At 36.6% G+C, this 21,792-nt stretch overlaps 1 protein-coding gene across 1 annotated transcript in view; it reads right to left on the bottom strand.

The window, feature by feature from the left end:
* Positions 1-21,792, bottom strand: part of ARHGEF33 (Rho guanine nucleotide exchange factor 33) — a 56,455-nt gene that overhangs the window by 32,447 nt on the left and 2,216 nt on the right. Inside the window, exons 2-8 of the mRNA XM_044660632.1 lie at positions 19,386-19,529; positions 15,478-15,642; positions 15,132-15,253; positions 13,048-13,190; positions 10,456-10,515; positions 6,170-6,394; positions 826-955 (exon numbers count right to left, since the gene is read on the bottom strand). Of these exons, the coding sequence (XP_044516567.1) occupies positions 826-955; positions 6,170-6,394; positions 10,456-10,515; positions 13,048-13,190; positions 15,132-15,253; positions 15,478-15,642; positions 19,386-19,529 (989 nt within the window). The remainder of the gene's footprint in view (positions 1-825; positions 956-6,169; positions 6,395-10,455; positions 10,516-13,047; positions 13,191-15,131; positions 15,254-15,477; positions 15,643-19,385; positions 19,530-21,792) is intronic.

Here is a 21,792-nt window from a genome sequence, read left to right as displayed (position 1 = left end):
CAGCTCTCTGCTGCCCAGCTAATAGAAATCATCTGTTTGTATCCAAAGCCATAGCTTGCAGACTGCAGTGCTCTATTGACTTCAACAAATGTTTATTATGCCTTACTAAGTGTAAGGCACTGTGCTGGCTACTGGGCAAAGATGAAAATGAAAGTCTCTGTGTTATTTCTAAGACTTGCACAAAGCTCTATTTCCTATTCAAGGGCCAAGCAAAGATCTACATATTTATATAACTTGTGTTGTGGCAGCAGATGTCTGGTTCTTCTGGGTTCTCTTGCCTTTAGCATAGGCTGAGCCCACTTGAAACCTCCCCACTCCAAACACACACATACTTCCCACCACCCTGGTGTATTGGAATGTACGAGAAGAAACATTTGAGGTCAGAATTTAAACTGCCTTTTGTAAGCATGATCGAAGAGCATTTTTATACCCAGAGTTCTCTATACAAAGGACAAGAAGTCCCTTCCCGCTACCTGCAAATAATCTTGTAGCATTGGATGGCCATCTAATCCCACTTCACATCCCAAGAGGAGAAAAAGAAAACTAGATCTTATAGTGGACATGTAGATTACAAGGTAGAAAACAAATAATACCCAGCCAGCTGTTTTGATTGGTCCTTTCATGATCTACATGGATACAGGCCAAGGCTGAAGAAGAACCAGGAGACTAGTTTTATTGCCTCTATTGTGGGGTTACTTTTGAGGAAGGCTATGGGGGAGAGAATAGTATGCTGCCACTGCCTCCACTCTAGAATCACATAATTGAGAGAGATTACTAGGGCAGGTTAACTTTTACATTGCTCAAAAGGCAAAGTAACAAAGATACCTTCTTTCCTTGGTACTCCTCTTCCCATCAGATCCCTGGAATGTTGCCTTGATCTTCAGGACCAGAGATATATTGATGACATACTTCCTTTCAGATTCAAGCAGCTCCAGAGCCACAGTTTGTCTTTTGGCTTTAAAAATTAACCCAAATAAAACAGTTGGAGGAAAAAAATCAGGATATTGTAACTTGATATTTAAGGATTTCTCTATTACTGAAAAACTCATATAATACAAACTGTCTCATTGGGAGAATTCACAGAGCATTGAGTATTCTATCATCCTAAGTCTTTAAAAAAAAGTATCATAGTACTAAATATTGTTCATTTTCATATCAAGCACTTAGTTCTAGTTTAAATTTGCCACTGACTAGAGGTGTGACCTTTGGCAAATCACTCAACCTCTGGGGGTTTATAAAATGTTGTTCAGTCATTTTCAGTCATGTCCAACTCTTTGTGAGTCCATTTGGAGTTTTCTTGGCAGAGATACTGAAGTGGTTTGCCATTTCCTTTTCCAGTTCATTTTACAGATGAGGAAATTAAGGCAAACAGGGTTAAGTGACTTGTCCAGGGTCACACATGATGAGTGTCTGAAGCTGGATATGAACTCATGAAAATGAGTGTTTCTGAATTTAAGTATAGTACTCCATCCACTGTGCCACCTACCTACTCAATCTATAAAATGAGGGAAGAGAATGAAATGATTTGTCTGTGTATCTTCTAGGTCTTACACTCTAATTCTGTGATTCTTTTGTAGGCAATTTCAGATTTTGCTTCAGACAATTTGTCCAGTCATATTATGCATTTAATATATCTTTTTAGGGAGCCCTTCCTTCTGACTGCATATGAACCATGCATCTTCTCTTTGGTTTCTCAACAGGAAAATGGGGAAGGGAAAGATGATGAGAAATGAAGTTAATTTTACTGCTTACTAGAAAGCATAACAGAAATTACTCTAATACCTAAAATCTGTGACTAATTGAGAGGATTGGAACATCTGTAGATTTCCATCTATACTGCAACTCCCAGTCAGATTCAACCAGCATTTATTAAATGACTATATTAGCTGAGTGAGTTGTATTCCTATTTGAAATGTATGAAACTATGAAGAGAAGCTGAAAGTTTATTTTAGGCCAATAAATCACCACTTGGAGCTTAATGATGCTTATTTGCTCAGCTATCTATAAAGCAACAGGACTACATTTACAAATGTTTCCTTAACATTTGGAGAAATTTAGCAAAAATATATTTCAGGAGCATCTGCTGTGTAGAAGATACTCTGGTTGGAGTTGAGGGGAAATCACAGTGAAGAAGACATTGGGCCCCTCTTGGCAGAAATGTGATGGAATGGAAATACAGAATGAGGTATATAGCTGGTGTAGTGATTTGTTTTTCTTAATTATATTTGTCCTAAGAGAAAATCTCTCTGGGTCAGGAGGAAAGGAAATGAGTGGGTAGAAATGATGATGCAAAAAAAATAAGAAAAGAAAAAACATCAGTCAAGTATTTTTAAATACACAGAAAAGAACAATGGAAGTTCAGAAGGAGACACAAGGAGGGCAATTATATTATATAGTATTCAACTTAATATATACATTTCAAAAATTGTTCATAGCAGAAATTCAGTTTCACATAAAATGTTATTTTCTTGTTCTTTGAATATCAAAATATTCATATTTGTTCATATTAGTTAAGTTGATAATAAAAAGAAAAAAAACACTTTTTTAAAACATCGTCCTAATGGATTTCACAACCTAGTAGAAATATCCAGATAGGGGGCAGCTGGGTAGCTCAGTGGATTGAGAGCCAGGCCTAGAGACAAGAGGTCCTAGGTTCAAATCCGGCCTCAGACACTTCCCAACTGTGTGACCCTGGGCAAGTCACTTGACCCCCATTGCCTACCCTTACCACTCTTCTACCTATGAGTCAATGCACAGAAGTTAAGGGTTTAAAATTAAAAGAAAAGAAGAAATATCCAGATAGTTAAGGGAATAACTAAATCATCCAAGGTAGATAGTTGTGAATCATTTTTATGCTAAGAATAGTTTATTTTTTTAAATAAAGAGTATTTACATATAAACATATCCAAAATTTTCCCATTAAATAAAAAATCATCACTTTAAATTCATTGCATTTTATTTTCTTATAAACTAAAATGTTTATCTTTCTTAATTCTACCTCCTCTTCTCTATAGTGTATTTTGTCCTCCTAGCAAGTCTTTTTTTTTTAACTTTCCATCTTAGAATCAAAACTGTGTAGCAGCAATATTGTACAATGATCAACTGTGAAAACTTGGCTACTCTCAGCAATGCAGTGATCTGGGACAACTCTAAAAAACTTATGATGGGGAATGCTTTTAACCTCCAGAGAAAGAACTGTAGGAGTCAGACACATGCGAATGAAGCATACTATTTTTCACATCAGCGTATTTACCGTTTTATTTGGGGATTTTGGTTTTGTATGAGTGTGTTCTTACAACAATGGCCTATATGAAGTGTGTTTTGCATGATAATAATAATAAAAAAAGAATCAATATTATGTATTGGTTTTAAGGCAGAAGAGGGTAAAGGCTAGGCAATGGGAGTTAAATGACTTGCCCAAGGTTATATAGCTAGGAAGAGTCTGCAAGTTTCTTCTCTACAGCTTATATATTTCCTCATTTTTACTACCCCAAAGAATTTTTATAACCAAAAGCATAATGCTTTCTTCCCTTTTGATATTTTCCCTTAACAAAACAACTTAAACTTTCATTCAAGTATACCCACTACTCAGTGTTCGTAAACTTTTTTATATGACTCTCTAAGTCTTTTCCAAAATCAGAAACAATTCGATACCATTTCCTTTTCCCCACACTTTCTCTTTGGAAGGTAGTAGTACCTCTCTTATTCTGGAGTTCTATGACACTTTCAACTAGTCATGGAAAATACAACACCATCCATGTGTCACATGTTTATTTTCTGCCACTCATTAATCATGTAAACAAGAGCAAGTCACTCTCCTCCATACTTCTATTCCTCCATCTACAAAATTGGGGTTGGGGGATGGGGAGGTGGGCCAGATGTTCTCAGAGGTACATTTCAACTCATCAGTTCTGTTAATAGCCAAAGGAAGGGAACCCATCAATAAAGGAAGTGTGAGAAAAGCGTGGGGGGAGGGGGGAGGGAGGACCATCATCCCAGATCAAAAAGGCTAAGTTTTAACTAGGTCATATTCTACTAAAGTTTTACCATATTAGCCCCAATATAATATGACCCCAAATATAGTGTGATCCCAAGTATTTTGAAGGGTAACTCAGAAAGAGGAAACACCCATATTATTTTTTCTTTTAAATTACAACTTTCTTTAAACTCATGAATAATGCAGGCACTTTATATTCGAAGTTTATTCAAGATCCTGAAAACAAGTTAAAGAAGTTATAATGCCAACACTTTTATTAAATATGTATTACTTTTATAGATACTTGTGAGAAACTACTTTCCAATATTTAATCATATTCTCCTTCCTCTTCTATTTCTACATGTCCCAAAGTGGAAACATCATTTGTGTCATCGCCGTCACCCTCTTCTTCCCACAAAACATCATCTTCACTACCATCCATACTGCTCAATATACAACATTTTAGAAATCCAAGCACAGTGGACTCAGTGGAGATTTTGTCCCAAGCGGTTTTGATCCAGTTCCCTAATACAGTGACCAACAGTTTCTTTATTTTTCCTGATGGAGTAAATTCATGGTTTCCAGCCAACATCTGCTCGTTCTTTTCTTTCCTCAAATGATCTTTGAAGGGCTTATTAATGACTACACCTAACACTTGTAAATGCGACGTCATTCCTTCCAGAAGAGCAGCCCAGTCCATGCACATTTCAACAATTCTCTTCTTCCCATTTTCAGTCTGGTGACCTGAGCGAATATTCCTCTCTGACATAGCAATGCACCTGGGCACCTCCCCCAGACCACATTCAACCAATCTAACACAAGTTCTTCATTCATCCATCCCTTTTCCTGCACACGAAAGATCACTCTTGATGGTAACTTTTCCTTAGGTAATATTTTATGCCTTAAAATTATATAAGGAGTCAGTTTTTGTCTGTTAGCTGTGACTGCAAGCATCACGGTCATTCTAGTTTTCTCATTTCCAGTAATTTTAATTAACACTGATTTGGTGCCTTTATTATTAATGATGACATTTGATGGTATATCAGAACAAACAGGTGTTCAGTCAGCATTTCCCAACTCCCCCAGGAGCCAGCCGTGCTTTGTATGTATGCTGAGGCACACGATACACAACTTATGGTTCCAAAGTTGGAAGTGCTCGAATATAGTGCAAATGTGACTTTCAAAGGTACAGATTGGGGGGGGGGGGAATGTCACACTATATTTGGGCTAATGCGGTATGTCTGCAGAGTGTGGAACTGTCAAATTCTCCCCAAATGGAAAGACTTCAAATATGATATAAATCTCAGAATCATAAGGTAATATATTTAAAGCTGTAAGGAACCTTTGAAGTCATCTAGCCCAACTAACCCCTTCTTTTTATAGATGAGGAAAGTAAGAGAACTGATTATATGTTTGCTGTAATTCTTTTTTTTTTCAAGCCAAAACCACTCACAGACATCTCCAAAATCAGAAAAAGGTTACAATTTGCCTCAGTGGAGGGAATAACTTTAATGATGAAATAATGAACTCTCAGAGTACTGAAGAAGTATATAGGTCAAACTCATCTGTCAAGACAAAAGAAAGTTGGCAAAGAAGACCGGCAATAGAACTGCAACATAGAAATGATTGGCTTAACAAATAGATGAGGACAAGTCCAAGGGGAATTCAGACAGGCATTAAAAATTGCTATAACTGGAATCCATAGTGCTATTCAGGCAGGCAAAACATGAACATATAGGTATATATTTATCTTTCATATGAATAATTATGCAGGAGTTTGCGATCCATTACTGGATTAACTCAAATTGAGATACAAAATGTGATTGGCCTATATTTATTTTTAGTAAAAAAAAAGTTCATTGTCCTGCAACTACCAAGAACTCAGTAAATACCACGGAATGTAATAGAATAATAATAGTAGCATGATCTGAATGTTTAAGAGGGTACAAACTTCACTGAAGGCTCAGTCCTGATCCTTAGGAGATAACTAATGAGGAGAAACTAATATAACAGAGCTCCCTCATCAATATGCTACAAGTCCAAGCAGATCCTTATTAAATATCAAAACAATCAAAGCCAGACATAGTTAGCAAGTTCCTCTGAGATGACCAGAATCCAAGAAATTTGGACTCTAGAATTGTGGCCCTGCCTTTAAAAAATGTTTTTCATCCAGCATTTCCACATGAGACTTACCAGATAAAGATGTTTCACATAAAACATTCTCTAAAGAGCTGTGCCTCCCTTGGGGTGCTTCCTTTGGTTTATCGGAGTGATCCTTGGATCCATACTCCTCACTCCATTCCTTACTGTCCTTGGGCTGTCTCCACAGCCCAGGGGTCAGGGGGCCCTTGGTCTGAACATCAGCAGATAAGCAAGACTTGAGGTTTTCTTCTGCCTCAGGAGTTGCTGCATTCACTCCTAAAAAATAGAAAATGATGCATTGAAACTCGACCATTTTTTTCCCCATCATTCAATCAATAAGCAAGTGTTAATCACCTACTATATACTGGGGACTGAGCTAGGCATTGGTGATACAAAGACAAAAATGAAATGGGCCCTTCTAAGGAATTTATATTCTATCAGGAAGTAGGGGAGGAGATAGATATCACATACACAGAAAAGTAAATATAAAAGTAAAATAAACAAAGTAGTCACAAAATAAACTATACTAGAGGGATTGGGTGGAGAGCACTTTCAACTAAAGAAATCGGGAAAGTTTTTTTTACCTTCTCTACCATTATCAAGGGCAACACCATGCTCTCAGACCCTCAAGGCTTACAACTTAAAGGGAGACAACCCTTTTTTAAGTGTATTTCTGTTCCAATTCCCTTGGATATTACAAAATATTCCATTCAAGCATCACATTTTTCATATTGTATCAATTAATAAACATTAAATGCCTGCTATGTGCCAGACACTGTGCTAGACCCAAGGGTTTCTGTCCTCAAGAAACTCCATTCTATCAGGAAAGACAATGTGTGCCTTCAGAGACAGAGTACTCCTGAAATGTAAATTGGGACCCTGTAAACAAGAGAGATACAAAATGATTTGGAGGGGTGGGCATCAAGAAAGTCCTCATTAAAAGGTGAAACTTGATTGATTCTTTTTTTTTAAACCCTTGTACTTTCGGTGTATTGTCTCATAGGTGGAAGAGTGGTAAGGGTGGGCAATGGGGGTCAAGTGACTTGCCCAGGGTCACACAGCTGGGAAGTGGCTGAGGCCAGGTTTGAACCTAGGACCTCCTGTCTCTAGGCCTGACTCTCACTCCACTGAGCTACCCAGCTGCCCCCAAAACTTGATTGATTCTTGAAGAAAACAAGGGATTCTAAAAAGAAGAGGTGAGGAAGAGGTGCATCAAGGCATGTGAACATTCCAGTGCAAAGGAATAAGACAAGAAATGAAGTACCTTATTTAAGAAACAGTATGAAGATCAATTTGCCTGGACCAGAGAGGGTCTAAAAGTCAGTAAGGCATAATAAGGCTGAAAAGGTAGGTAGAGGCTAGGTTTTGAAAGGTTTTAGATGCCAGAACAGAGGAATTTATGTTTATTCTTAGAGGTTATAAGGAGTATTTTGGTAAAAAGAAAACATGATCAGACCTGTACTTTAGGAAGATCACTCTGTCAGCTGCCCAGAGGATGGATTAGAGTTGGTAGAGATTGGAGGCACAGGCAAAATATACACAAATACATCCAAGTTTTGGTTCTAATGCAGAAGGTAAAGGTTTTAAAAAATTAATATAGAAATATGTTTTGCACAATAATACATGTATAGCCCAGATCAAATTGCTTTTCAGCTCAGGGAAGAGAGAGGGAAAGAAGGAAGGAAAACAATTTGGATCATATAACTTGGGAAAATGTATGTACAAACTTGTTACATGTAATTGGTAAAATAAAATAGTTTTATAATATGAAAAAAGAATAGGCAATCAACTTGAGAATGTAAGAGGTTAGTTATAACTTTAAAGAGAGCAGTTTTAATTGTGTGTCTAGGTTAGAAACCAGATCGCAAAGGGGTGAAGAGTGGGAAGAAAGGAAGTGGAGGTATTAAGTATAAACAGCTTTTTTCCAGGAATCTGACTGTGTAAGACAGAAGAAATATAGGGTTATAGTTTGAGATGACAGGAGGGTTTTTGAAGATGAGCAAAACTTGAATGTATTTGTAGATAACAGGGAAGGAACCAATAGAGAGGAAGAGACTGAACAAGAGAAGACAGGAGCTGATTGGAGGGGCAGTCTTCTAGAGAAGAGGAGAAATTTTGGATGAAGAGTACAGGCATCGAGTTTGTCTTGGCAAAAAGAAGGGCCACATCTTTATCAAAGACTGTAGTAAAGAAAAGAATGAACAATGATGTCATGGGGTTTGAGAGTTAGAAAAAGGGAAAAGCTCACAGAAAATGGACTCTATTTTCAATCAACAAGGGTTTATTAAATGCCTGTTATGTCTTAAGCATTGTGCTAAACATTGAGGATATAAATACGAAGAATAAAATAATCCTTAACCTCAAGATATTTTACATTTTAGTATTTATGTTTTAGTGGGGGAAGATATATATATATATAAACATATATATATACACAAATAAAGAAATATAAAAAGAATAAATACAAGTAGTTAAATTTGGTATAAACAGAGGGAGGGAACCAGCACTGGAGGGATCATAAAAGGTTTCATGTGAAATGTAGTTTCTAAGCCATATCTTGAAGGACAAGAGATATTCTGTAAGATAGAAGTGACAAGACAACACAAGGAGATGGGAGGGATGTCATGCACAAGGGACAGAGAGAAACCTGAAATCACAGAGATCAGGAGAGAGAGTAATGTACAATGAGGCTGGAAATATAAATTGAGACCAGGTTGTAAAGACCTTTAAAAACTAAACAGAAGCATCCTTATTTTGGTTGATCAGTCATTTTTCAGTCATGTCTGGCTCTTTGTGGCCCCTTTTGGGGTTTTCTTGGCTAGGATACTGGAATGATTTGCCATTTCCTTTTCCAGCTCATTTTATAGATGAGGAAACTCAGGTAAATAGGGTTAAGTGACTTGCTCAGGGTTACCCAGCTAGAAAATGTCTGAGGCTGGATCCAGGCCCAACATTCATGATAAATTATGATAAGTCCAAGAAGGGAGGGGAAAAGGGTAGATTGTCAATTCTAATATTCTGCTGAAAAATAGATCTTGCCCAAATAGAACATATTGCTGCATTATATACACTCTGATTTCTGGCTTCTTGATAAATGTTCCTTTATTGTCTATACTGCCCCTGGCGGTCTTACACTAGAAGTGCACTCTGCCCATACACTTCTTTAACTCCATTTCTGACTCCAAACTTTCTCTCCCATGCCCCAAAGTGAGTAACTTCTCCAAAGGTCCTTTTCTAGATCTCTTTATTATGTTGTTCATCCCTCATGAGAATGTAAGCTCCTTAAAGGAAAGAACTGCCTTTACTTTTGCTTGTATCTGTATTCTCAGAGTTTAGCACAGTGCCTGGTATATATACTGAGCACTTAATTTATAAATATTGACTTCACTTGACTTAGTGGATGACAAGTCAAAAATATTTTATCATAAATGTTTTCTTAACACTCCCTCATTAGGAATGAACTATGAATCCATTCTATAATGACTCATTCTTTACTATTTATTACTTATATTATTATAGCTATTTTAATAACTCTAAGTTCAATTAAATATTATTATTACATAGCTTTTATAAATTATAGAAACTTTGCCTTGCCCAAATTTTGATGTGTCTGTTTTGGTGATAAGGAAAGAAAGGAAAGGGGATAATAGGATAAAGGGAGAGGAAAGGACAAATTAAAATTCTTTACACTCAATTTAGAATTATCTTAAGAAAGGGACAAAAATGTCCAAAGATCCCATTACTGGAAATACTCCAGGAACAATCAAAGAATGTTCCCATAAGCATGTACCCCAAGATAATTATAGCAGTACTTTTTTTGTAGCAAAGAACTAGAAACAAAGTAGATACCTAAAGACGAGAGAACGGCTAAATAAATTTTGCTACATGAATGTAATGGAATATTACTACTTTGTAAGAAACAATAATATGAAGAATATCGAAAGCAAGGAAAGACTTATGAACTGATACAAAGTGAAGTGAACCGAATCAGGAAAACAGTTTTTGCGAAATCTAGAACAATGTAAATTGAGAAAACAAAACCAAATAAAACTGGAATGTGTGTAATTGGAAAGGCCAAGCTTGACCCTGAACAGAGATAAGAAAATGCACCTCTCTCTCTTTGGAGAGGTAACAGGGAAGAATATAACATGTATGTTGTATTGTCAGACTTAGTTGAGGTGTTTTTGGTTTTGCTGAACTACTTTTTCTCTCTGTTTTGTTCTTTGCTACAGGGGATAGCTTTCTAGGGAAGGGAAAGAGAAGGAATATATTTGGGAAATGTGGTAATATAAAAACAGAAGAAATGAATTTTTAAAAAATTAAAGTTTTATGCTCACCAGGACTCATTATTCCTTTTACATTACTGTCTGCTACATGAACTGGTCTGGATTCTGGGACTGTAAAAAAAATAGAAAGTTTTTCACTCATTTGAGCAACTATGGGTATGAAGGGAAAATTTTTCAATTGATACTGAGTAATGAAGACCCTCTCTGAAATTTTCACTCTGAGGCCTTGAATTTAAATCTAAACTACAACAGTCCATATTAGGATTCCTTTCCTTGACACACTCTTCAAATTCATATCAACCTAGCTATAGTTAAGCTCCATATGAATAGCTATAATTACAGCTGTATCGCACAAAGGGAAGAGAACTGTCATTAACTGGTTAATTTAATACCCTCCCTCAAGTGAATTTAAATTATCAAGATCAACTGTCTTCACTGGATTCAACAATTCACATGATTATAAAACTTCCCCTTTGTACGCTATAGGCACAACCTTAAGATGCCAAAATCCCACCTCAGTTGGTCGAGTCAGTTTTCCAGAGAGGAGGTAGCTATACCAAGACAGAGGCTCTATAAATGTGCTAAAAAACAAAGTTTTCACTAATTCCATCCTATTCCTTTTCCTAATCTGACCATCCTTTCCTTCTGCTTTCCTTGGCACTAAGTGAAAAGACCACAGACATTTATCCACATTTCAGGTACTCAGAATTTTCAAGCTTCCCATAAAACTTAAATGAAGATAAAATGAAAGAGTTACATTTCATGTAATTTTTAAAATAATAAAACAAAGTCCATTTTCTATAGAGTTGATTTAGATTTTCATGGGGGCCTTGGGCATATTGATTTTGTCTGGCTAGATTGAATAAATTATAGGCAAAATCTACATGATGCATATAATTGATTGATACAATGAAAAAAATCAAATCAACTGACTGGGTAAATTTTTCATTAGTTGCTTCACTATGCCTCAACTATAAATCTACCTTGATGCCTCATTGGGGTATGGAAGTGAATCAGAGGCCCTAAAGCTATACTAGTAAAATGTAAGCTTTGGCAGGTCCTACACCAAAATGGAAGAACTTGGAGCCCATGGCCAAGGAAGAATGAATAAACTTATTATCTGAGAACCAGTATAGCTAAATTTAGAGAGGCAGATCACCTAGATGGCCCCAGGATGATGTATTTTTCAGCCAAAGCAACTCTTGAAGAACATTTACTAGGTTATATAGGAGTTGCAATCTACATTAATCATATGACTGCCCATACCAACAAATGAATAGGCTTTTCAAATACTGATGTATGAAACAAACAATTATCTATCACCAACTGCATACATGGCACTGTACTTGATTTGAATTCCACAACTTAAGCAATGGAAGAAGCAGACATAACTCTAGATATATCTGTACAGAATATTTGATTTTAAAGTGATCTCTGGGGTTATCCATGCAAACCATCCTCCCCTACTCTAGCTTTTTTGAAGATTTCCAGGGAAGGCAGATTCACTATTTCGTAAGGCAACTAGCTATATTTTTAAATTTAAAATCCTTACCTTTTGCCTTAGAATCAATACTGTGTGTTGGTTCCAAGGCAAAAGAGAGGTAAGGGCTAGGCAACTGGAGTTCAGTGACTTGTCCAGGTTCAAATAGCTAGGAGGTATCTCAGGCTAGATTTGAACCCAGGACCTCCTGTCTCCAGGCCTGCTTCTCTATCCACTGAGTCACCTAGCTACTCAGACCAACCATACTTTTAATTGCTAGTTAATTAAAGTATCAATTGTTAGTTTTTTCTTTTTATGAAGCTTATATTTGTCTCTACAACTTCTACTCATTTCTCCTTGTTTTGCCAACTGAGGCCAAGCAGAATACATCTTATATCACTTCCATGTGAGAACTTATCATATATTGGAGGATGGGATCATGTCCCACCTTGCACCCAGTTCCTTCAACTAATCCTCATATGGCATATCATTTTGAGACCTTTCACTTTTCTAGTTAACTTCCTCAAATCACTCCCTTGTTTATCAGTGTTCTTCCTTTTAAAAATGGTGCACAGAATTGAGCACAACACTCCAGATTTAGTTTGATTAGACCAAAATCCAGCGGGTCTATCAGTTTCCTTATCCTGGAAACCTTTCTTCTCTAAAGGCTGCAAAGATCACATCCATGTTCTTGGCTGTCATATCACACAGCTGATTCATATTGAACTGCCAGTCCTCTCAACCTGCAAAATCTTTTTCAGACAAATTTCTGTCTCATTGCACTTCCCTACTTGTGAAAATGTGTGGGTTTATAAAAGTTTTTTTTTAGTTAGCTGAACCCATATAAAAGATTTTAGCCTGTACTTTCAGTTAAATGTCACTTTCTCATATTTGTGAAGTTATCTTCTTGCTCATTTAGAAATATGCAGGTCATATTTTTTTCCCAAAAAGCAAAGCTTAAATTAGGAAAGAAGTCATAGGCTCTTAGATTCCCTCAACACTTTCCTCAGTTTCAACGACATGAGGGGGAAACTTCCACAAATGTACTCTCTGCTAATAGAGAAATGGAGATGGAGAGAATGCAGCCATTTCTCACAGTCACCAAAAACCTAAGTGTAAAACCCAAAATCACTCAGAGAATTCAGCCTGATTGCAAACTGTACCTTTCTCATAGGCCTGAGTTGGCAAAATATTTGTAAAATCTTCACTTGTCAAAACAGGTTCAGGAATATTGATTGAGCGGAAAGGACTACCTTGGGTAGGTGCAGGTCCAGCTGGAGATGCATGCTCTTCCTTTTGTGTTTTTCTAGGGAAAGGAAACAATGATACAATCAGTACCAATTTTAACAGCTTTGGAGGCCGGCAGTTTAGACTATTAGCCCTCTGCCCCCATAAAGTAAAAATGTTATTCCAGAAGAATACTTCAATTTTCCAAAGATCAGCTCTTAATTACAACACTAGTTACTCTTTCTGTTATTCATCTGTGTCCTATTTTCCCTATAGCTAAGTTGCAAGATGAAAAAGCAGGCAGTAGGATATATAGAGCAGATGGTAAAACTGATACCTACAGAGGGCAGCTAGATGGCTCAACGGATAGAGAACCTCAAGGTGGGAGATCCTGGGTTCAAATCTAACCTCTGACGCTTCCTAGCTATGTGACCCTGACTCAGTTACTTAACCCCCATTGCCCATTCCTTACCATTTTTTTTTTGCCTGGGAACCGATATGCAGTATTGATTTTAAAACAGAGGGTAAGGATTTTAAATTTTAAAAAATTTCATTGATAACCTACAGCTTCTCCTCCAGATTCATAAAAGTATATGATTCACACTTCCCTGGAAATCATCTCCATAGACTATTCCACAAGGGCTGGCAGTAAGTAGTTCAGTCTGTGCACATACTCTGAGGAAGGGACTCTGGATGGTCAGGCCTTCATTATCTATATCCCCTATTCTTCTTCTAGAGGTTAAAGTATTCAAAATATTTAACAAAGCTTTGTTCTTTGGGGAATGAAAAAAATCAGCTTATATTTGTAACTTTCACCTCAGAAGTGAGGAATGGCAATACAGGAACCAAAACAAAGAATTTTGAAATAACCATTCTACCAAAAGATCTGAGAATACCAATAATACCAAGGGTTTGCTCTGCACCTGTTGGGGGGAAAATCATTATTTTTAAAAGTGATTTGAAAGAAATATTGACTTATAAAGTTTTTAATTATTATTTTACTGATTTGAATCTGATGGGTTACAAGATCTTTCTTGAATATTCCTCTTCTGTAAACACTTACTACCTATGTGACCATAGGCAAGTCATGACTTCAATTGGTCTCAATTTCCTCAACTATAAAATAATAATAATAATAGCAGTTATCTCACAGGGTGGTTGTGAGGATCAAATGAAATATTTATAAAGCAAAAATTGGCATATTTTTGGAGGTGCTTAATAAATGCTTGCTTTCCTTCCTTCCTCCCTTCCTCCTTTCCTTCCTTCCTTCCTTTCTTACATCCTTCCTTCCTTCTTTCCTTTGTATTCATCTTCCATTACCTGTCCTTGCCTCCATCTTTTGTATACTTCTTTTCAAAATCTTCTGTGGTCATTGAGTTCCCTGTGTATCTACATTGTTTTCTTTAGAAAATTCCCCTTTTTCTTCCTCATCAGAATTATTTGTATATTCTGAATTTCATTCTTATGAGCTTTCCCATCCCTTATGATATGACTTCCTAGTTAGAATTTAGGCTATGAGACCCTACCTATCCTTTCCCATAACTTCAGAATCTATTCTCCCAAAATCTGGTGTACACATCAGACTATCCCTCTCTTCTGCCACAAATTCCAAGACAGAGTGGAAAATAGAAGGGAGTACATTTCTCTTAAGGTTTCCATCATTTCCTCTTCATTAGGAAGAACTATTCATAATATAAGTTCCCCTTTGTAGTTTCTTGTTTTTTGAAGAATAAAATGATCATTAAGGCAAATTAAGAAAGCATTATCTGCTTTGCTTTGATAGAGAGTGATAACAGATGTTTGGCCAGCCAAAGTCCTCCATCACTCTTTTATCATGCCTCTATCTATGGCATATTCCAAATCCTCACTGGGGCTCACTTCTCTGATCTCAAAAATGAAGGTATTTGTTCCCAGATCAGAAAAAGTATCTTAGACATAGAAAACACTTTCAACATTTTGCTAGATTAGACTAAAGTATCCAGTGCTTTGAATGTTTGACCATTCCCTTCAAGTCGCTTACTTGGTTTTCACTTTGCGAGACTCTCTTCTCTTTTCTTGCTGAAGTTGCTCAATTTTCTGTTGCATCTCTTCCTGTTTGGTGGTAATGGCTTGGATCATCGACATGGCATTGCTAAGTTCCTCCTAAAAGAAGAGAATAAACATAAATTTTAAATGGTACATTGAGTAAAAGTGCATCCTAATCCCAGGAAAGAGGGCTCTATTTCTATTATGGCCATGATTTATGTCAAAACTCTAACGGTAATGAAACTCTTATCTAGATGACTACTGGGAAAGGCAAATCTCCTACTTGCATTATTAAGACCAAAAAACACAACCCAAAAGGGAAAATTGAAAGGTGTACCTACCTTGAAATAATTTAATGAATTCTTCATCTCTGATACTCTTTCCTCCATTGTGCACCGACAACTCTTAACTTTCTCTTCCAAAGCATATTCTCCATGCTGAATTCTTGAAAGTTCCTGCATTGCTTCAGTGAAACCAGTTTTGAGTTCAGAGGCTAATGCCTGCAACTAAATCATAAAGAAAGTATATATAAATGCAGCTCCTGATTTTCCTTCTTTAATGAGGCAAACAAGCAAGTCTGGGATTCCTGGTAATCTAAAAATCATTAAAACAGTAAACTAAAGGATTGTGGGTAGAGAGAAAGAAGAACGATTCCTAAAAATGATTCCCTCTGACAATACGATAGTTTTCTACTTCCTCTATATTTTTACCATATGCAAGTTGAATGCATAAACACCCTAGTTTTAATTCTTTCTGACCAAGTTCTATCATAAATCCCAAAAAGCTCAAAAAGATTTGGAGACTATTAGAAGCAGCCCATATCCCTGGAGGAGGGGGAGAACCTCAATTCCTGAATTAAGTATAGCATCCCAGAACTATATATCTTGGCACTGTTAATGTTAATGTCATTCTCTAGATCATGTTAATGTCACAAGTGTAGGCATTTGAAATATCACAGCAAGAGATAGACTCTTTTTTCAAAGTAAGTAGAAAAGATGGTCAGACCTACCTTCTTTGCTATGTTTTGAGCATGTATCCCTTCATTTTAGAACTTAAGAATATTGAAAAGCAAAAGCAAAAGTAAGTAATCTAAAAATTCAGCATATGGCAATTAATATCCATTTAAGAAGCAAGAAAAACCCTGATTATCTGAACTGATGAATGAATTATGTGGGTAATTTGTTAAAAGGAGAACAAGAATAATATATTATGTATACACATATTTATCCTTCTAGTCCTGCTGGTGCATTAATGGTACTGTAAAAAAAATGTTTAATCACAATAAATTTGCAGTCCCTAATGTAAATTTCTAGTGTACCTCATGTTCTGTCTAAAAATAAAAAGCCCTCTAGATCTTAGTTGTTCCTTATTAACAAAAGTTTGGATGACCAGAGGTAATAATCTTGTTTAATTAGACGATGCTCCATAGTGTGCATGTTACAACTCATAATAGAACAGAAAGGTGTTTACAAAGATGAATTGTACTTCTAAACCCCTAAAGTCTTTTAATTGTTAAATATATATATTTTTTTAATTCACAGAAAAGTAACACTGACATTGGAAGAAGAGTGTTTGGTACATTTTTTATGTGAAATGCACAGAGAGTAGATTTGAAAATATGTTACTGGTTGGCATGCAGGATGGAAATAAACCTATTTTTCTATTCTTTGAAAATGGAAATATTTGTATATTTTGAAATGTTGATATTTAATAAGTTCATAATAATTTTTAATGAAAAATTGGAAAGTGAAATAGCTAGCTGTTTCTGAGGGTTTTTTCTTTTTTTTTTTAAACAAGGAGAAAGACTGTCCACTGATGTTATTTCTCATGATTCAGTGAAAAGAGTCCACAGCGTGGAACTAGGGGAACTGAGTTCTAATTTCCTCTCTGGGTCTGTTTCCTTAAAAATGAGGGGATTGGACTAGAGGACCTCTGAAACTCCTTCCAGCTTTAATTCCATAATCCAATGAATGAAAGAAGCAGGGTCGAGGGAGACTCCAAAGTTAATTATTGGATAGGAATAGCCAGTCTCTAACTAGATGACTAGTAATAATTGGAATTGCATATTTTAAATCGACTTGGGTTCTTACAAAGCAAAGAACATGAAAATACTTTTGGAAGCAAAGGGCTATGGAGTAAAAGGTGATAATCACTTTCCACAAACGTTTGTTGGAGTATGTGGAATTCTGTAGCTATAGTCATTTATTTCCATGTCTGAATTGTAAGTTTGGTAAACAATTCTGAAGAAAATGGGATATTTTAAAGTTCAGTTTTATCCATTTCATATGTATGAAAGAAATTCACTGATGGGAAGAAAAGTATTTTTAGTAGAAATCCTCAGAATTACTTGTCCAAAACCTACTTTCTAATTTTTTTTTACAAAATATCCCAAATGTTTCCTTTATTGTAAAGGAGGAAGAACTAGAGTTCATTTAGCTTTAACAGATCACTGTATTTCTAAACACTTTAGGAATCTGAGCAATCCTAACAAATGAAACGAATGGTCCCAACTTAAAATGGCATTTCTTGCAATGACTTCATAATGAAATGGAAAGAACACTGAGCTTAGCACCTGAAGACCTGAGGAACTAACTAATGTTCTAATCCTAACTCTCTGCTTTCTAACTGTAAGACTTTAAATTTAGCCTCTCTAAAGCTCAGTTTTCTCATCTGTAAAATGGGGGATAATAATACCTGCATTGGTACCTTCCAATATTGTTGAAAGGATTAAATGAGATAAAATACATGAAGTATGTTGTAATCCTTAAAGTAATATGTAAATGTCAACTATTATTTTCTCCCAAAGAAATGTTGCCCAACAAATACTCTAGGACTTTGAGGTCCACTGGGATTCATGGGAGGATTCTTAGAACTTGAAAATAATGCTGGGGCAGGATAAGGAATTGAAACCAAAGAGGTAATTTCAAGGAGAGAAAGGAAGACCTGTCATATGTGTGAGGCATGATGGACAAGGAAAATAATGGGAACCAGGAAACAGCAACCATACATATAAAAGGATATAATCAACTGTGTTTTAGTTTAATAGTTTATCCATCTCAGTGGTAGATTTCTACATGGCAAACTGCCCATGCAAGTCAATCTTCCGAGGTCATTTAAGATAGACCGAAGCATCAAATCAAAATCAGAATCAACTCAAAATAAAAAAAAACTGTTTCTGACATAGCATTTTTATTATATAGACTTAATTATTGTTAAGGCAAAGAGCAAAACAAAACAGATAGTTACTGTATAGCATTAAAGGCAAAATAAATATGTATCTATATCTAAGGGAGAAATCCCTGAAATTTACTCGAGCTCAAATGGATCCTTGGCCCAAAAAATATTATAGAACCACTGTCTGACAGAAATAGATTTCACAGTCAAAAACGTTTTCATGTGGCCTATACTTCCTCCACACCTCCACCCCAAACCCCAAGCCAAAGAGCAACTTTGAAGCATGCCTACCTGAAAGAAAGGATTTTTTTCCTCACTGATAAAATACTAAGTCTCCAAATGAATGACTAACTAGTATTTCATGGGGCCACTAGCTAGCTCAGTGGATAGAGTACTGGGCCAGAAGATAGAAGGTCCTGGGTTCAAAGCTGACCTCAAATATTTCTTTAGCTGTGTGACTTTGGGCAAGTCATTTAACCCACATTGTCTAGCCCTTACTGCTTCTTCTGCCTTAGAACCAATATTTAGTATCAGTTCTAAGACAGAAGGTAAGGATTTTTTAAAACAAAAAATGAATAAATAGTATTTCATGTTAGCTGCACTAGTATGGGAACACTAGATTCTAAACTGGTTATTAACAATGGAGCCCCTTTGTCTTTCGTCTTGTTTCTTTCCAAATTCTGTCTTATATATCAGTAAATATCTCAAGTACCTGGTAAACATGCCCATTAGGTACTAGTTACCCTGGTGGCACTTCTCAATAAGATACTTTACAAACACCAGGTATTTGGATGAAAAATTCATCTTCTTTACCATTAAACCCCTGAGACTATCTCTCTAGAGTCCTCATTCTCTCAAGATTTTTAGCACCTCATCACTTATTATTAGTAGTAATCAGATTTATAGAGCACTTTTAGATTTGCAAAGCGCTTCACATGTTTTCATTTTTTCAGTCTCTCCCCTCTATTCTTGTAAATCCTGTCATTTGGGTCTTAACATCTCTTTTCTGCTTCCTCTAGACCTCTCTGAATGGCCAGCCCACGGCCCACCCCACATATTAGAAATGGGTGTCTACCTTGTTCTCCAGCGAGTTGAACACGTCTCTCATCTCGTTGATTTTTTCATGGAGCTGTTCTAGAGAGGTAATGATCCCTCCGTCCTGCCGCTGGAGCCGGGCTCCCACTGGAGGCAAGTTCGGGGAAGACATGTACTTCGAAGCCTAGGGCACCACAGAGGGCATCTTAGGCTCAAAAAAAAATGGGGAGGTGTGTCTAGATTCTAGTTATTGTTTTTAATCTCCTCCTGTTTCTCTATTTGCTTTACTCATTCAGCTCCTCAACACTTAAAAAGATGGATTTAGGTCAGTGGTTTCTAGACTTTTTTTGCACCAAGGATCCCTCATGCCTCCGATTAAATTTCATTGGTTTTCAGTCAGTTTTTAATACCTATATGCCTTTTTCTCGTATCAAAAGGCTTCCCTCATTGCCAGGACAAGACAATGTCCCAGGGTATCTTGCAAAGCCACATGTAAATAGGGTTGGATGACCATTACAAAGAAGGGAAATTCCCATAAAGTCAGAGCGCTGGGCAATATTTTTTGAAGCAAGCAGTTTACTTTCCCAGGTATATTGTACCTTACCACATGGGAAACCAGACAAATGGCCAAGCAACCATCTTGATCTGGAAGATGACCATCATCCCACCCCAATCCCTCAGTCTAGGTCATTGATTTAGATTCTTCTCAACTCAAGAACCCCACAAAAGGCAGAACTTATGGCAAAGAAAGATCATTTTCTCATTGCCAGAATCTCACTACCCATAACCAGGATTCAATGGATTGTTTTTAAGGGGCATGTGAGTCTGAGTCTGTGTCTGTGTCTGTGTCTTTGTCTGTGTCTGAGTTTGACTCTGTTGTTGTTGTTGGGGAGGAAGATTAAAGTAGCCAAGGATGATTCCTTTTTTTCTGTGCCCCATTTCTTGTCCCCAAAAGAGCCATTCTGCTTCTCAGGACTGCATTTTAGCTCAGGGTTTTTTAACCTGAAGTCCATAGTTCTTCAAGAAGTCTTCTTGATAGATTTCAGAAGGTTGTAAACTTGGATGGGAAACAAGTAACATCTTTCTTTTCACCAACCTTTAATTGAAATGCCCCATTTTCTTCAATTGTTTAAAAGCCATTGTTCTCAGAAGGGATCCATAGGCTTTTACGAAATGGGGTCCATGAAACAAGAAAAGGTTAAGAACCCCTGCTTAACTGGTTTTGGGTTTAAGGGCTTGCACCAAGAAATTATTTGATTATTTTCCTAATAAATAAAGAAAAATATTAAATTCATACTCAAAAGAATACCAAATCTTAAAAGCAAAAAGATAGTGAATCTGAGATCCAGTGACCTCCAGGGTGATTTGGGTCCTGACTTGGTGAAAAAGAATTCATCAAATTAGATAGGTGGCTCCTAGAAAAGTAGGCTACATAATGGGAATTCTGATAGTGGCTCCAAGGTAAGTGGTTCAGTGATCCCTGTGCCACTTGATTGAATTTTGCAGGCTCTGCTCTGTAGATTGTAATATTCCCAGAATATTGTAATATTCTAAGGTCTTAAGTATATGTCAGGGCTCCTAGCTTGAAAGAGATATACAAAATATGACCAATCTTGAATAAATTTCATAATGAATCAGTCCCAGAGACAGGAAGTCCTGGGTTAAAATCTGGCCTCAGATACTTCCTAGCTATGTGACCCTGGGCAAGTCGTTTAACTCACAACTGCCTGGCCCTTTCCACTCCTGTGCCTTGGCACCTATATTTTGTATTGATTCTAAGACAAAAGGTAAGGGTTTAAAAAAAACAAAAGTAGACAAATGTCTAATTTTCTCTCAGGGCTGCCTGACCCTATCTGGCTATTGCCACATTCCTTAGAGTGAGGTTGTCCTTATTGAAATATGTCTCTCTTTGGATTCAAAATCTAGGTATATTGTGATATATTTGCACATTTCTCTAAGATAATTATTGGAGAAATTTACAAGAATTCTTTAAATATGGGCTTATGCCAACAGCATTCCTTAGCTCTCTGATCTTTACACTCTTTGATATTGTCATCAATTCCAATAACCTGAACTATGGACTCAATGACAACAGCACCCTTTATTTCCAACCCTTACTTCTCCCCCAAATCCCAGACCCTCATTTTAAACTGCCTGTCAAACATCTCTACCTGAATGATATGCCAGTGCTCAGATTTTGCATTCAGACTTAGCCTGGCTCTCGAGACTACAGCAGAAATATTGGGTTCAACCCAGTGGAATTGTGCATTGGCTAAGCGGGGTTAGGGGGGCTCTGGGGAGAGGGAAAGAACATGAAATATATAACTATGGGAAAATATTCAAAATAAAAACAGAAAGAAAGAAAGAAAGAAAGAAAGAAAGAAAGAAAGAAAGAAAGAAAGAAAGAAAGAAAGAAAGAAAGAAAGAAAGAAAGAAAGAAACGAAGG

This window comes from Gracilinanus agilis, chromosome 2, assembly GCF_016433145.1.
Source record: "Gracilinanus agilis isolate LMUSP501 chromosome 2, AgileGrace, whole genome shotgun sequence".
NCBI classification, from domain to species: domain Eukaryota; kingdom Metazoa; phylum Chordata; class Mammalia; order Didelphimorphia; family Didelphidae; genus Gracilinanus; species Gracilinanus agilis.
This window is presented reverse-complemented; position numbering and strand designations above follow the sequence as displayed.